The sequence below is a fragment of the Bufo bufo genome, chromosome 2 (genome assembly GCF_905171765.1).
Source record: "Bufo bufo chromosome 2, aBufBuf1.1, whole genome shotgun sequence".
NCBI lineage: Eukaryota > Metazoa > Chordata > Amphibia > Anura > Bufonidae > Bufo > Bufo bufo.
In genome coordinates, this window is record NC_053390.1 from 274495508 (window position 1) to 274509483 (window position 13976).

The 13976-nt window shown below is 42.5% G+C and overlaps 1 protein-coding gene across 1 annotated transcript in view; it reads right to left on the reverse strand.

Annotated features, from left to right (window-relative positions):
- The window catches only part of SEZ6L (seizure related 6 homolog like), a 420457-nt gene that overhangs the window by 95174 nt on the left and 311307 nt on the right, over positions 1 to 13976 (reverse strand). The window contains exon 7 of the mRNA XM_040416561.1: positions 2298 to 2452. Coding sequence (XP_040272495.1) covers positions 2298 to 2452 — 155 coding nt within the window. The remainder of the gene's footprint in view (positions 1 to 2297; positions 2453 to 13976) is intronic.

Genomic DNA, 13976 nt, shown 5'->3' on the forward strand with positions numbered 1-13976 from the left:
TACGCTCAAACAAGTTCTTGAGCTTCTTTGGGGCGTTTTGACGCGCGTTTGTGGCCATAGGACACTGCAGTCAATTACAGAAACGCGCGTCAAACGCGCGTTTACTATTGCAAAAAAGCGCATAAAAACGTGCGACAAAAACGCGCGTTAAACGCGCATATCAAATACGCTCAGGTCTGAACCCAGCCTAAGTGATTGAAGCAGAAACTTCAGCTTGAAAAAACATGGCAGCTAAGTGCACAAATGGAGCAATTAATTTCAGAGGTTTTTTTGGGGGAACTGGATTTTTTTTTTTAATTAAAGAGGTATTGTGTAGAAATTGATGGCAAGGATAGACTAGGCTATTAGTGTGCAATCATTGGGGGCCCAAAAGATATGACAGTGTACAAGTGTAAGGGTAATGTGGTGGGAAAGCTCTATGACACCATGGGGAGATTTATCATTTCCATGTACCAGAAAACTGGCATTAAAAGAAGCAAGCCCCAGATTCTTGACTTTTTAAATGCATTTGTAGTCAAATATTTCTGCAAATAGTTTTTTACTGCCGCCTTCGCCACTTTCTCAAAAGACGCGGGGTGGTGTGGACAGGGCCCCGGCTATTGCAGATGAATCATAGTTTGCGACAGTTTCCTGGTGTAAATGATGACTGAAATGTGGCCAGCTTAAAGCTGGTGAAGATTTTATTATAGGTGCTCTATCTCCCGGAAGATATGCTTCATTTATAACCAGGGGCTTAGCTATAGAGGGTGCAGAGGTAAAAGTCGCTACCGGGCCCAGGAGCCTGAGGGGACCCAAAGACCTTTGTGCCACATAAGAAGACACTGGTATTATATAAAGTGCATGCTGGTCAAGTTACAGTACACCTCTGGCTGGAGGGAAGGGGTTAGGTCAAGAATTTAGCATGGGGGGGTGCCGTTTCAATTTTTGCCTCATACAACACGAAGGCTATGTGCTTCTCTGCCCCTGGCCACAAAGCACTGAGGGAAGGGGGCCTAAACTGAACTCTTGCACCAGAGCCCATGAGCCTTTAGCTACGCCCTTGTTTATAATATGGCATGTACCTTGTCATAAATTAAGAACATTTTTTGGTGGCGCAAGGGATGTCAAGAGCAGCATTAAGAACGCCAGTCTGGGTAAATCTCCCACTTTGTCTCTTGTTGGTTCCATTTAGCTTTTTTTCAGAGCTCACATTGGTGACTGACAGGACAGGTTCCTGGATCTACAGCACACCTGACCATGTGAATGCAGAAGAAGTGGCTAGCAAAGGGTGTGCTGAGTGGCTTGGGCCCACCTCAGGGGAATTTAAGAAGCAATTTCTTCTTAAAGGGGTTCTCCGGTAATTAAGAAAATGAAAATACTTAAATATTACTTTATTATCGATATATTCTCGAATACCTTTCATTATTTATAATGGCTTGTTTTGTCTGGTGGGCAATCATCAGGGGAAACAAAATGGCCGCTGTCCCATTAGTTCACAGAAAACCTGCCCTGATCACACATGAGGACAAGTTACTTTACAACACTGAGGTAAAGAGCTGCCTCCTCCTCCTCTATACTTGTCAGGGATTAGGATCCTAAATATAGATAATAAGAACTTTAGCTGAATCTCTGGGGAATTTAGTTCATGAGGAGACATGAAGTAGAGAGAGGACTGACAGGACAGGCTGTGGTAATGGAGACTGCATACAAGTGCTGCTGCTCATCAGCCACATCTCACCCTCCTCTCATGTCTCCTTATCCTCTCCATTCCCCAGAGATTCACCTGTATTCAGGATCATGATTCCTGACAAGCAGAGAGGAGGATGAGGCAGCACTATGGTTCATTGTGGTGAAGTAACCTCCTGTGTGATTAGGACAGGTTTTGTGTGTACTAATAGGACGGCGGCGATTTTATTTCTCCTAATGATTGCTTCCTAGACCAAACGAGCCATTCTAAGTAATGAAAGGTATTTGTGAATATTTATTTTTATTATAAAATAATATTTAAGTATTTTCATTTTTTTTTTATTTATTCCTGGAGAACCCCTTTAAAACTGGATTGGGTAAGTATCTAATTAATAGAGGGAAACCTACCAGGCATTGTCCCTGGTTTGATAATGATTTCCCTTGTGACAGATTCCTTTTAATAGCAGTGGAAATAACTCATATTCATACCTACTGTATATGCTTGATATGGATTGGAGAACATTTTGGTGGCTGATTATTAAGTAATAAAAATGTTCCAAGAGAAAAAGTTAGCACATTGATGAGATAAAGAACATTTCTTACATACAGTCGATTCATAAAGTCTCATTTACCTTCAAAGCGAACATTGAACCCAGGGGCTGTTTTGGACTCATCTGTGGAGAATTCAATCCTAATGCAAGACCCTTCACTAATCAGACCTTCAAACGGCACCATTTCTGTTTTTGCAGAATCAAAGAGAATCTTCCCATTGCTGTACACTGCCAATCTAAAGGATTTAAAAGGAAAACATTAGCCTTTTGGGCCTTTTAGTGAATATATGAGCCAATCATTTAAAGCTGGTATTACTCTTTACTATTCTAAATTTCCCCATACACATCTCAGTGGATGATGTGAATAAAATAAATGCATTTTATTCAGAGGTAAAATATAAAAGCACATTTCATTTGTTTGATGCATTCACCAATTTCAAATAAAAGATTGCTTGGATATGTATTGGGGTTACATCATCACATTGGGAGCGTCAAGGTGATGGCTTAGGAAATATTAATAAGATTAACAGAAATGAGTAGAAGGAAATGGTAAAGGAAATGTAATATAAATGCAATAATAGTCACATTGCAAGATCAGAAGATAGGAAGCAGACGAGTAAATACAATAAAAGCAAAGACATCTTTGAAGTGAGGCAATTGATTATGGCAATAGGAAAGATAAAATATAAAATGATCATATTATAATATAAATGACATAAAAGAAAATGGCCACACCCAAATTATGAAGGGACAGATACTTTGGAAATACATGAAAGAATGGACCACGGGGTGGAAGCAGGGGTAGATTATGGTTGGTGGTGGCCTTTGAGCATAAGATTTGGTGGAAGGCCCTATCCCACTTCTTTTACCCAGAAGCTATCTGACTCCCGATTGGAACCACATACGTGTGGCACATGGTCCTCACTACTGAAGTTTATGTGAGTTAGGAAGACAGCTAAAGCAGTGATACACATGCCCAGACACCAATCCTAACCATGGGAAGGGACAACTGGTCAGGCGTACGTGGAAGGGTTCAGTTTTGGGGAAGTCTGATTGGGCATTGAGAGATATCATCCTGGAATGAAGTTAAAGTAAGTTGGCTGGTGCTAGACTCATACCTGGGGAGGCTAAAACATAGAGGTGATCAGCGTGTATGGAGAGGTTGCCTGTGAATTGTCTGGAATGGCTCAGTCTTGTGGTGCAATGGACTGCACAAGAGCATAGTAGGATTTGACTAAAGGAGTGACCCCATTTCTGGATAGTTTCTGTGTTAGTTGCTGTGTGTTAGCAGTTCATTTGTGTTCATCAGGGTTTACTACATACATAAAGACATATTGTTATAGATAACCTGATAAAAGAAGTGAAAGCTGAATTATTTAAAACATGGTAGAACATGTCACAGGGTGTGTAAGGGGCACGTGTATATGCACACAATGGTAATACAGTAATATGAAAGGTTATATCTGTTGGAATTAATATTTTTTAATTAAACAACTTTGCAAGCAGTCTATCTATTTGGGTCTACAATTCTTATGTAGATCTATGTGTCTCAGTGGTTACAGACTACAAACAAACCCTGTATTGTCTGATATGCCCTACTACTTGGTAATAGAGATGAGCAATTATTTTTTTCCCCCCTTTTTTTATTTTTTATTTAATCCAATAAAGTACAAAAAGAACAATAATAGTACATTTAACAGTTACATAATAAAAAACAAAACAAAAAAGCATCAGGTATCAACCAAGAGGAAGTAAGCGTGCTTAATACAATTGCACCGATAAAATGTAGTAGGGTATTCGTTCCCCTACCACTAAAACATCCTCTACATGGAGATACTTAACCTATCCAATACATTACAGTAAATGCACATCACTTATATTGCCTTTAAACCTCATTTCCCCCCTCCCACCCCATCCCACCCCTCCCAAACCCATATCCCTCCACCCTATATCCACTGGGAAAATTGGGGGGGGGGGGGGGGGGACAAAAAACAAATAAGTAAAAAAAAAAAAATCCATATCTATTTGTTTATATGTTTTGACCACTGAGCCCAAATTTTTTCATGTCTATAACCTATGATGCTCTTAATATATCCTACTCTTTCTATTATACAATTGGACTTCATCAAATTTTCCCATTCTTTTATTGTTGGTACCTCAGGGTGCATCCATTTTCTTGCTATCAGTAAGCGAGCTATAAAACATGATTTGTATAACATAATTTCATTCTCCTTTGATAGCTCATGGGAAGTTTCACCCAAAATACATACAGAAGCCGTCCATTGGATTTTGAAACTAAAAATATCCCCGATTAATTCAATCAAACTGCACCAGAATGGTTGAATCTTTGGGCACCTCCACCACATATGGATAATATCCGCTTTATCATTCATACATCTAGGACATAATCCGGGCGTTTTAGCTGAAACTTTCTTGAGCCATTTTGGTGTTATATATAAACGGTGTAATATCATAAACTGAGTTACCCTATGAGAGGGGTTCCTCAGATATGGTTTAAAACACCAAAAATTTTCCCCCACTGATCGTCTGTTATTATCCCTATATCATTCTCCCATTTTAATTTACTATTACAAATAAATCCCTCACTTCTAGTTTCTCGTAACTTTTTATACAAGCTTGACACCAATTTGTGCTTACCTTTCCAGCCTAGTATGTAATTAATCACCTCATGTGGTTTTATCACTATCTTCCTTTTTTATAACCGTTTTAACAATATCCACCATCTGAATATATCTAAAATAACTTTGTCTATCTTCCCTTACATTCATTAATAATGTGTCCCTATCCTTCAGTGTTTCATTTTGAAAATATTGTGAAATATACCATAAACCCTTATCAGTCCAGTATTTGGTCTCTTTCAAAAAGGTAGCATTACCTAACCTCCTATTATACCATAATGGTGTGACTTTAATCTGCCCCTCTAAATTCAGTGATTTTTTGACTTTACTCCATACCTTCACCAATGATTTTACCAATGGGATTTTATATAGGTGCGTACTTTCCAGTTGTCCTGATTCGAGTAAAGTAAATATATCTTGTAAGCCACCCTCACTCTTATATACCAAATGGCTCCGAAAGTCCACCTGTGTCCAATTCATCATTGTTGCAGTATTAGCTACCATATAGTACAATCTGATATCTGGGACCTCTAGTCCTCCTTGTTCGTAAGATCTTGTAAGCCAATACATCTTTTTCCTTACCCTTTTGTTTGACCAGATTAATACATTGAATAATTTCTCTATGTCATGAAAAACCGATTCCCCCAGGTAAATGGGACTGTTTCTAATAACGTAGAGCAACTGGGGTAACAGTATCATTTTAATTAGTCCAATTCGGTCTGCTTTGTTTATTGGTAGTTTATTCCAGACTTTAATCCTCTCCTTCATCTTATCAAGTAATGGTTTAATGTTCAGTGCTATAAATTTATTAGGGTCCTTAGATATTTCCAGGCCTAAGTATTTGAAGCTGTCTTGGGGGCTAAGAATCTTTAATTTTGCCTCTGAGATCACATTCTTGTCATTCAGAGGAAGCAGAATCGATTTATCCCAATTAATTAGAATACCCGATTGTCTACCAAACTCCTCCACCAGCGACATGACACGTTGCAGATCCTTATTTGTATCATCCAGGAAGAAGAGCAGATCATCTGCATATAGAGAGATTTTGTCCTCACTCCCCCTTAGTCCAAAGCCCCGCAGATCCACGTCCTGCCTGACCTTTATAGCCAGGATTTCTATTGTCAGGGCAAAAACCAAGCGGGAGAGAGGACAACCCTGTCTCACCCCTCGTTCTATACGGAAGCTATCAGATAATATACCATTAACTGATATTCTGGCTTTGGAGTCTTTATATATAATCTTCATCCAGTCTATAAATCCTGGGCCAATACCAAATTTTGTCATAGCTTCCCATACAAAGTCCCAGTTCACAGAGTCAAATGCTTTATGCGCATCTAATGATAGAATAGAGCACAATTCTTTATTATTCTCTGTAAACTGGATATTTGCAAAGACCCTAAGCAAGCCCATTGTTGTAGACCTATCCGGAATGAATCCGTTTTGGTCCACATGGATCAGCTGTACTATGACCTTCCTCAACCTTTTCGCCAAAATCCTAGCCAGAATTTTACAGTCATTATTCATAAGTGATTCATAAGTGAAATTGGGCGATACGATATGGGATCCAATCGGTCCTTATCTTTTTTGGGGATTAAAATAATCGTGGCATCTCCCATAGACTCTGGGAGGGATCCTGTACCTTTTGAGTATTTAAATACTTCCATAAGTCTATTTGCCCAGAATTCTTTATCTCTTTTATATAATTCATTTGGAATAACGTCCGGGCCTGATGTTTTACCAAGTGGTGCTTCATTTATTGCTACTAATATCTCGTTTATGGATATAGGGCGGTCAAATGCTGTCTGTTGATCATCATTGAGTTTTGGGGTTCTTATTTCTCGCACATATTTTATCATCTCTTCTCCATGTAACTGGGTTTTTACTGAGTACAGTTCTTTATAAAAGGTCTTGAATATATCCCGTATTTTTTCCTGATCATTATATAGTAGGCCATCTTTTCCTCTAATTGCGGCGATATTCTCAACCGCCTCCATGTTCTTAATTATTTTGGCTAGGACTTTACCCGGTTTACCTCCCTCCCAGTAATTTCTAGTTTTGACAAATAATTCTTTATTCTGCACCCTTTCCTTGATGTAGTTATCATAATTATTAACCGCTTTTATCCACTCGTCTTTGGTTTCCTGTGTTTTTTCCCCTGTCATCTGTGCCTCCTTATTTATCACCTTAGTTCTTAGGTCTTCCTCTTTTTTGTTATATCCTTTTTTAAGCTCAATGATCTTTTTATTTATCAATCCTCTCATGTAGGCCTTAGCAGTGTCCCAAACCACATTCACTCCAGCTGTATCCTTATTAATTTGGATAAAGAAAGTCAAGTCCTTTAATATTTGATTTTATTTGCCTATCAAATTAAGCCATATGGGATTTATCATGTAGTTTTTACGCTTCCCTTTCAGATTCTCAACTTTCAAACCCACCTTTACCAATACTGGAGAGTGATCTGAGATACATCTCGGTTCATACAAGACCTTTATATTTTTTTGTAATGTTAACTGATTACCAAATATCAACTCTATTCTTGACAAAGAATCATAGCTCTTACTATAACATGAGTACTGTTTTGCTTCTGGATTCTGAATCCTCCATATGTCCCCCCACCCAAATTCTTGCATTAGTTTTTTCAGCGGGGTAACTACCGTTTTTTTGGGGGGGTTTTGACTTTTTGTTACTCTATCTAAGTCATTATTCATTGTGCAGTTAAAATCACCCATTAATATTAATAAAGAGTCACCTTTATCTAGCAGAAACTTATATAGTTTTAAGAGCACCTCGTGTCTATAAGGTGGGGGAATGTATACCCCAGCCAGTACACATTTTACATTTTCAAAGTATCCGTATAAAAATATATACCGTCCCTCCACATCAATGTTCGTCGAGATTATAGAGCACATAATATCCTTATGAATAATAATGCTAACCCCCCTGCTATACCCATTGAACACAGAGTGGAATTGGTGAGCTATCCATTTTATTTTAAACAAGTTTAGTCTGACTCTAACCATATGAGTCTCTACCAGACAAACAAGCGCTGGAAGATATCTCCCAATAATATCAAATACTGCAAAGTTTTTTAATTTCTCCCCAAGGCCTCTCACATTCCAACATAAAAGTTTAGTATATGAGCAATTTTTAAAAAAATTAGATTCGCCGGCTCGCCGAATTTCTTTGGAAAAATTTGGTTCGATCCAAATATATTTGCGGCGAATTTCGTTAAAAAGCTGCTATTTCCTGGCTGCAGAGAGCCATTATGGTGGTGTAGAACACTGTGCCTTGCAGTAACACGCATAGGGAGTCTGCTTTGGTAGTGAAATAATACTGTGAGTCCGTATGACCTGCAGATGACAGGCGTCACCCTTGGAATCACTGCACACTTCACTTATTTGGACAGTGATGGGGTGAAAACTGACCAAATAACTCAAGTATGATCTCAGCCTTACAGGTCGATGTTAGCGCCATGAAGAAGCGCACTCCTTTTGCACCGTCGTCAGCTGATTCCACATAGGTGTCAACAGAACCTGTTTTATTAAACACTTATACAAGTAGAGCCCCCCTGACAGAGTGGAGAGGGTGTCAGCAGCAGTAAGTTTGTGTTGACATCACTGATTATTTTGCCCTTCCTCTGATCCATCAGAACAATAACCCACAAAAAACGGATCCTGTCTGTGGAGCATCCGCCTTCACTCGGTCAGCATTTGGTAAGTAATTCATCAGTATTGCTAATGCCAAAAAACACAGGAGTGGATCCAAAACAGAGATGACACGTGAATAGAATATTTGCAAGTCTTCTGTGTTTTGTACCCACTCCTGCTTTTGTCTACCAAATCATAAGCCAATTCTGATGGGACCATACAGGCCTTACAGCTGCTACACAGAAAGGATCCGTTGTGCATCTCATTTTACCTTCCTTCTGACAGATCAGAGGAAGGTTTAAATAAATGATGATGTCAGCCAAGCCAAAAAGTCTAAACAGTGGCCCAGTCATTAAGTCGGGAGGGTGGGAACAGCATGAGAAGTCCACAGAGTGGCAAGGTGACATAGTGTGGAGGTGGCGGCAGCATCAGGAGGCCACAGAGTGGCAAGGTGACATAGTGTGGAGGTGGGTGGCAATACCAGTACCCGCTGAAGATGATGGGTGAAAGAAAGAGCACTTGGCATCAGATGTGTGTCATCGGCAGGAGGCAGCATCAGAATAGTAGCTGAGGCAGGTAGCCAGAAGAAACCAGTCTCTTTTGTCAAAGTGTTGGTGTGGCACCATGGATGATCTAGTCTGATGCATCTGGAATTGGTGGGTGGAAATCCTGGCTGATCCACGCCTGATTTATCTTTACTAAGGTCAGTCTCTCCACATTTTTGGACAGGCGAGTTCTTCTTGGGGTAACTATGGCCCCCGCCGCACTAAACACCAGCTCTGATGCCACACTACTGGCCGGGCAGGACAGCTTTTCCAGGGCAAACTCTGCCAGTTGCAGCAACAAATCCAGTTTGGCTGCCCAGTAGTCTAGCGGATGTTCAATGACGGCTGGCAGGATGCACTCCAAGAATGCCACCACCTGCTGGTTCAGGTTCTGCTCTATGTCTAGCTGCGGGTGACTGGTGAGTAGTTTCTTCAATAGGCGGGTGAAGAAAGATGCTCATCAGCGACTGTAGACTCAGGCTGCTGCTGGTGGAGCTGGTACTGCTCCTGCCACCCCACTCCTCCCCAGCAGCCATGGCAGTTGAACGTGAGCGCAGATAGGCAGCGTCCAACTGACTACATAGGATGTCTTTATAGTAGTTAAGTTTGTCCTCCCTCTCAGCGGGTATAAAAAAGGCCCCCATTTTGGAATGGTAGCGAGGGTCCAACAAGGTGGAGAGCCAGAAGTCAACCCTCTGCCAAATGGTGATAATTCGGCTGTCACTATCCAAGCAAGTGAGCATGCAGCGGGCCATTTGCGCAAGTGATTTGGAGGGACTCCCTGCCTCCATCTCCACTGCATACTGCCATGATGTGTCTTGGTCCTCTGCCTCATCTTCCTCATCGCCCTGTAGCTCCTCTGGCTGCTCCTGCTCCTCCTCTCCTGTCACCTGTGTAGCAAAGCCACCCATTTCGCTACACATTGCCTGTGCTCCAATGTCCTCCTCCTCCTCCAGTTCAGCCCCTACAGGGCTCATGTGGCCGTGAGATCTAGGCGCCACGTCTCCAGTCCCCTGACCAGCCAGATTTACCAGAATCTGTTCCAGGACATGAAGCAGTGGAATTGCATAGTCGTTCATCCCATAGTCCTGGCGACTGACAAATAACATGGCCTCCTCAAAGGGCCCAAACAAACGGCAGGTGTCAAGCATGAGTTGCCACTGGCTGACATCGAAGCTGCACAGGGGAGTACTCCTGTCTGCTTGAATAATCAAGAAATCATTTATGACCTTTCTCTGTTCGTATAGTTGGTCCAACATATGTAGGGTGGTATTCCAACGGGTGGAAACGTCGCATATCAGCCTATGTTTGGGGATGCCGTTCTGCTTTGCGGTGTACAAGTGGCTGAAGTGCATGCAAAGTTTCCTGGCCATTTTTAGGATGTCTTGCAGATGGGTGGAAGACTTCTGGAACCGCTTGACAACCAGATTAAACACATGTGCCATGCAGGGCGCATGGCTTAGCCCTCCTTGACACAGCGCCGACAACATGTTCTTCCCGTTGTCGGTCACCATGGTTCCGATTTTCAGTTGTCGCGGAGAAATCCAGGAATCAATTTCTTGATGAAAGACACGGAGCAGTTCCTCCCCTGTGTGATTCCGTTCACCCAGGCAAACGAGGTGAATAACAGCGTGACACCGCCGTGCTCTGCACATGTGGTACGCTGGATGGGCACTGTGAATTGTCCCTGAAGTGGAGGCTGAGGATGCAGTGGAGGATGAGGAAGCAGAGGCGGACATTGTCGCAGGACCAACAACCTGAGAACATGGAGGCGGAAACAGAATCACCTGGCCAAGTTGCTAGTGTGGCTGTGCAGGAGCCACATTCATCCAGTGGGCCATAAAGGACATGTATTGTCCCTGACCGTAGTTACAGCTCCACACATCGGCGCTGCCATGGACTTTGGCAGACACCGACAGGCTCAAGGACTAGTCCACCTTCTGTTCTACATGTGTGTGCGGGGCTGGTACTGCCTTTTTGGCAAAGAAATGGTGGCTTGGGACACTTCACCTTGGCTCGGCACAAGCCATCAGTTCTCTGAAAGGTGCAGAGTCCACCACTTTCTGACGGAATGAGTGACGAGGAGGAGGAGCAGGAGCATCAGGACCAGCAGATGATGGGAAGGACAGACAGCTCCCTTCGGCTGAGGTGGCTGAGGTGGTGGAGCCTTGACTGCCTGAAACCAGGTGCGTGCCACTTGGTGATGCAGCGGTTGCTGCGGCAGGCTGGACTACCACATCAGAGCCACGGTTCTCCCAGGCCACTTTATGGCGATGCTGCATATGTTGATGCAGGGCCCCAGTGCCAACATTGGCACCCTGGCCACGCTTCACCTTATGCCCACAGATTCTACATATGGCCACGTTCACCTCCTACGGCAGCTTAAAAAAAACTGCCACACCGCCGAGTAGGTGATTTTACCCGCAACACTACGCACTGACTGACTGATGCCTCCTTGAACTCCTGCAATACTACTTCCTGGGCAGGTAGGCTCCCACAAAGCAGGTGGTCTACCCCGGGCATGTTTGGCTCCCCACTGCTGCCACCCTGCTGACTCCCGGCCACGCTAGCGACTTGCTGGCTCCGCCGCTGGCTCGCAGGCAAGCTGCCACCCTCTTCTCCTGATGATAATGAAGCCCCTTCATCACCCTGCACCCAAGTGCAATCAGTTACATAATCAGCATCGAGTACTGTCTGCACGTCACTGATGTCCTCATCAACAGTCTCTGGGTTAGGAGCCTGACCGCTCACAACACTAGCTCCCACACCACTCTTCTCATCACTACTTGCCCGCCTAGCAGAGGAAGCGGCGGATGTCTCCTCCACATCTTGCCTTGCCAGTAGCTGCTGACCGTCTTCTAGTAGCTCGTCCTCACTGTATAGTGGAGCTGAGCCTACAGAATACAATACTTCTCTTGGAACAGAAAAGGACAGCGGCAGGTTGACCACAGGTGAGGGCACCGGGCCTGCTTCTGGGCCATGCCAACTAAACGTCGTGTCAGAGTAAACCCACCGACTCTTGGCTGGGGGTGTCTGATGTCACTTGGGACGAAGTGGATGAGCAAGTCAACCATTCAAGTACCGCTGGGTTGCTGACCAAGACACAACTGGGAGCTCAGGCCTCTCGCTGCGACCCCTGCTGCCACGCCCCCTTACTCTGCTGCGACCTCTGCCTGCGCCAGAAACACTTAGGCCTCTGCCACTCACTTGTGCAGGGCCTAGCACTTCTCTGTCTGACATACTGTTAGATCAAATAACCAAATTTTAGATCAAATATTTTTTATTTTGCCACTAATACACAGCAAACAGGGCTTTACAATATATCACTGCACCGCTGAACAGCAAATAGGCCCTTATTTTTTTCTACTTTTACACAACACAAAAGGCTTTTCAACAGATAAGTGCAACGCAGAAAGACGAATATATTTTTATTTCGCCACTAATACACTGCAAACAGGGCTTTACAATATATCAATGCACCGATGAACGGCAATTAGGCCCTAATTATTTTCTACTTTAACACAACACAAAAGGCTTTTCAGAACGGCGAATATATTTTTATTTTGCCTCTAATACATGGCAAGCAGGGCTATAGATTATATCACTGCACCGCACAAGGGCAAATATATTTTTCTTTTGCCTCTAATACACAGCAAAAAGAGCTTCACAACATATAACTGCACCGCACAAGGGCAAATAAGACGTACTCTAGAAACATTTCCTTGTAATAAACCCTGTTAATGGCTGTATTAAACAGCACTTGCAGCCCAATAACAAGAATGGTTTGCTGGAATTACAGAGCTGTATAATGGCAATTTGGATCCCCAGTTAGTGCAGCAAGGGGTAACAGGTTTGTTCCTATTACCCAGTCTGTAACCTCCCCTACTGAACCCTGTTCTACACAAATGCTGTGAAACGATTCCTCCCTATCCTTTCCCTGCACTTATAAATCGTTTTTTCACCACAATCAATTCTTTGCTATCACTGTCCCTAGCACCTGCTGACGTCTCTTCCTGCACTAAGTACGCTGGTAAATGGCAGAATCTAAGATGGCTTCTGCTATTTATAGGGCTGTGACATCACAGGGCTGGCTGGCTGCTGATTGACTGCATGCATGGCATTATGGGTGATCCCGCCTTCCCAGATTTACTTTCTCCATGTCCTCACACGTGCAGCAGCCATCTTAGGAAAAAATGTGATTCGTTATAACAAAGCGCGAGTAAATTAGCATTCGGTGCAAATCAAAATTTTCCTGAAATTCAGATCGAATTCCACTTCGTTAGCTTCGATTCGCTCATCTCTACTTGCTAACATAAATTTTTCCACTTAGTTCTTTGACTTCCAGTGGCAATATATAGCAATATACCACCAATGTTTGTGCTGAAGCGACCGCTTTCCACAGAATAACATTGCAATGCTTTAGCATCCTAAACCATTGTAATGATGGAATAACTGAAGCACTATTATTATCCAGTTGAAAAGAAAATATCCTTGAGTCATTCACCAAAAAGCACTTACCAAATGTTTGTAAAGGGATTCTTGCCTTAATGTGCAGGTGTCATCAGAAAATGACCTATTGATCAGTTTTTTATGTTAAACATATTTTTAAGAAATATGGTTATTTTTTAATTTTTTCATGTCATGATCCATGTTTTTAAGAAAGCTAGAAATCTTACAGCTTTGACCCTTCCCACTGACACTCTTAATACGTTGATACCTTCTACTGCTTTCCACTAGTCATCTCATTGCAGACAGGATTACAAGGTTACACTTTTATTAGGGTGGGTTCACATCACCATTAAGGATTAAGTTTTTGTTTTTCGTATAACATGGTTATAACGGAAAATAACGGAATCCATAAGATAGAAATTCAAAACGGAAGCCTTTAAGAGGCATTCCGTTTTAATCCATCATAATAGAAGTCTTTGG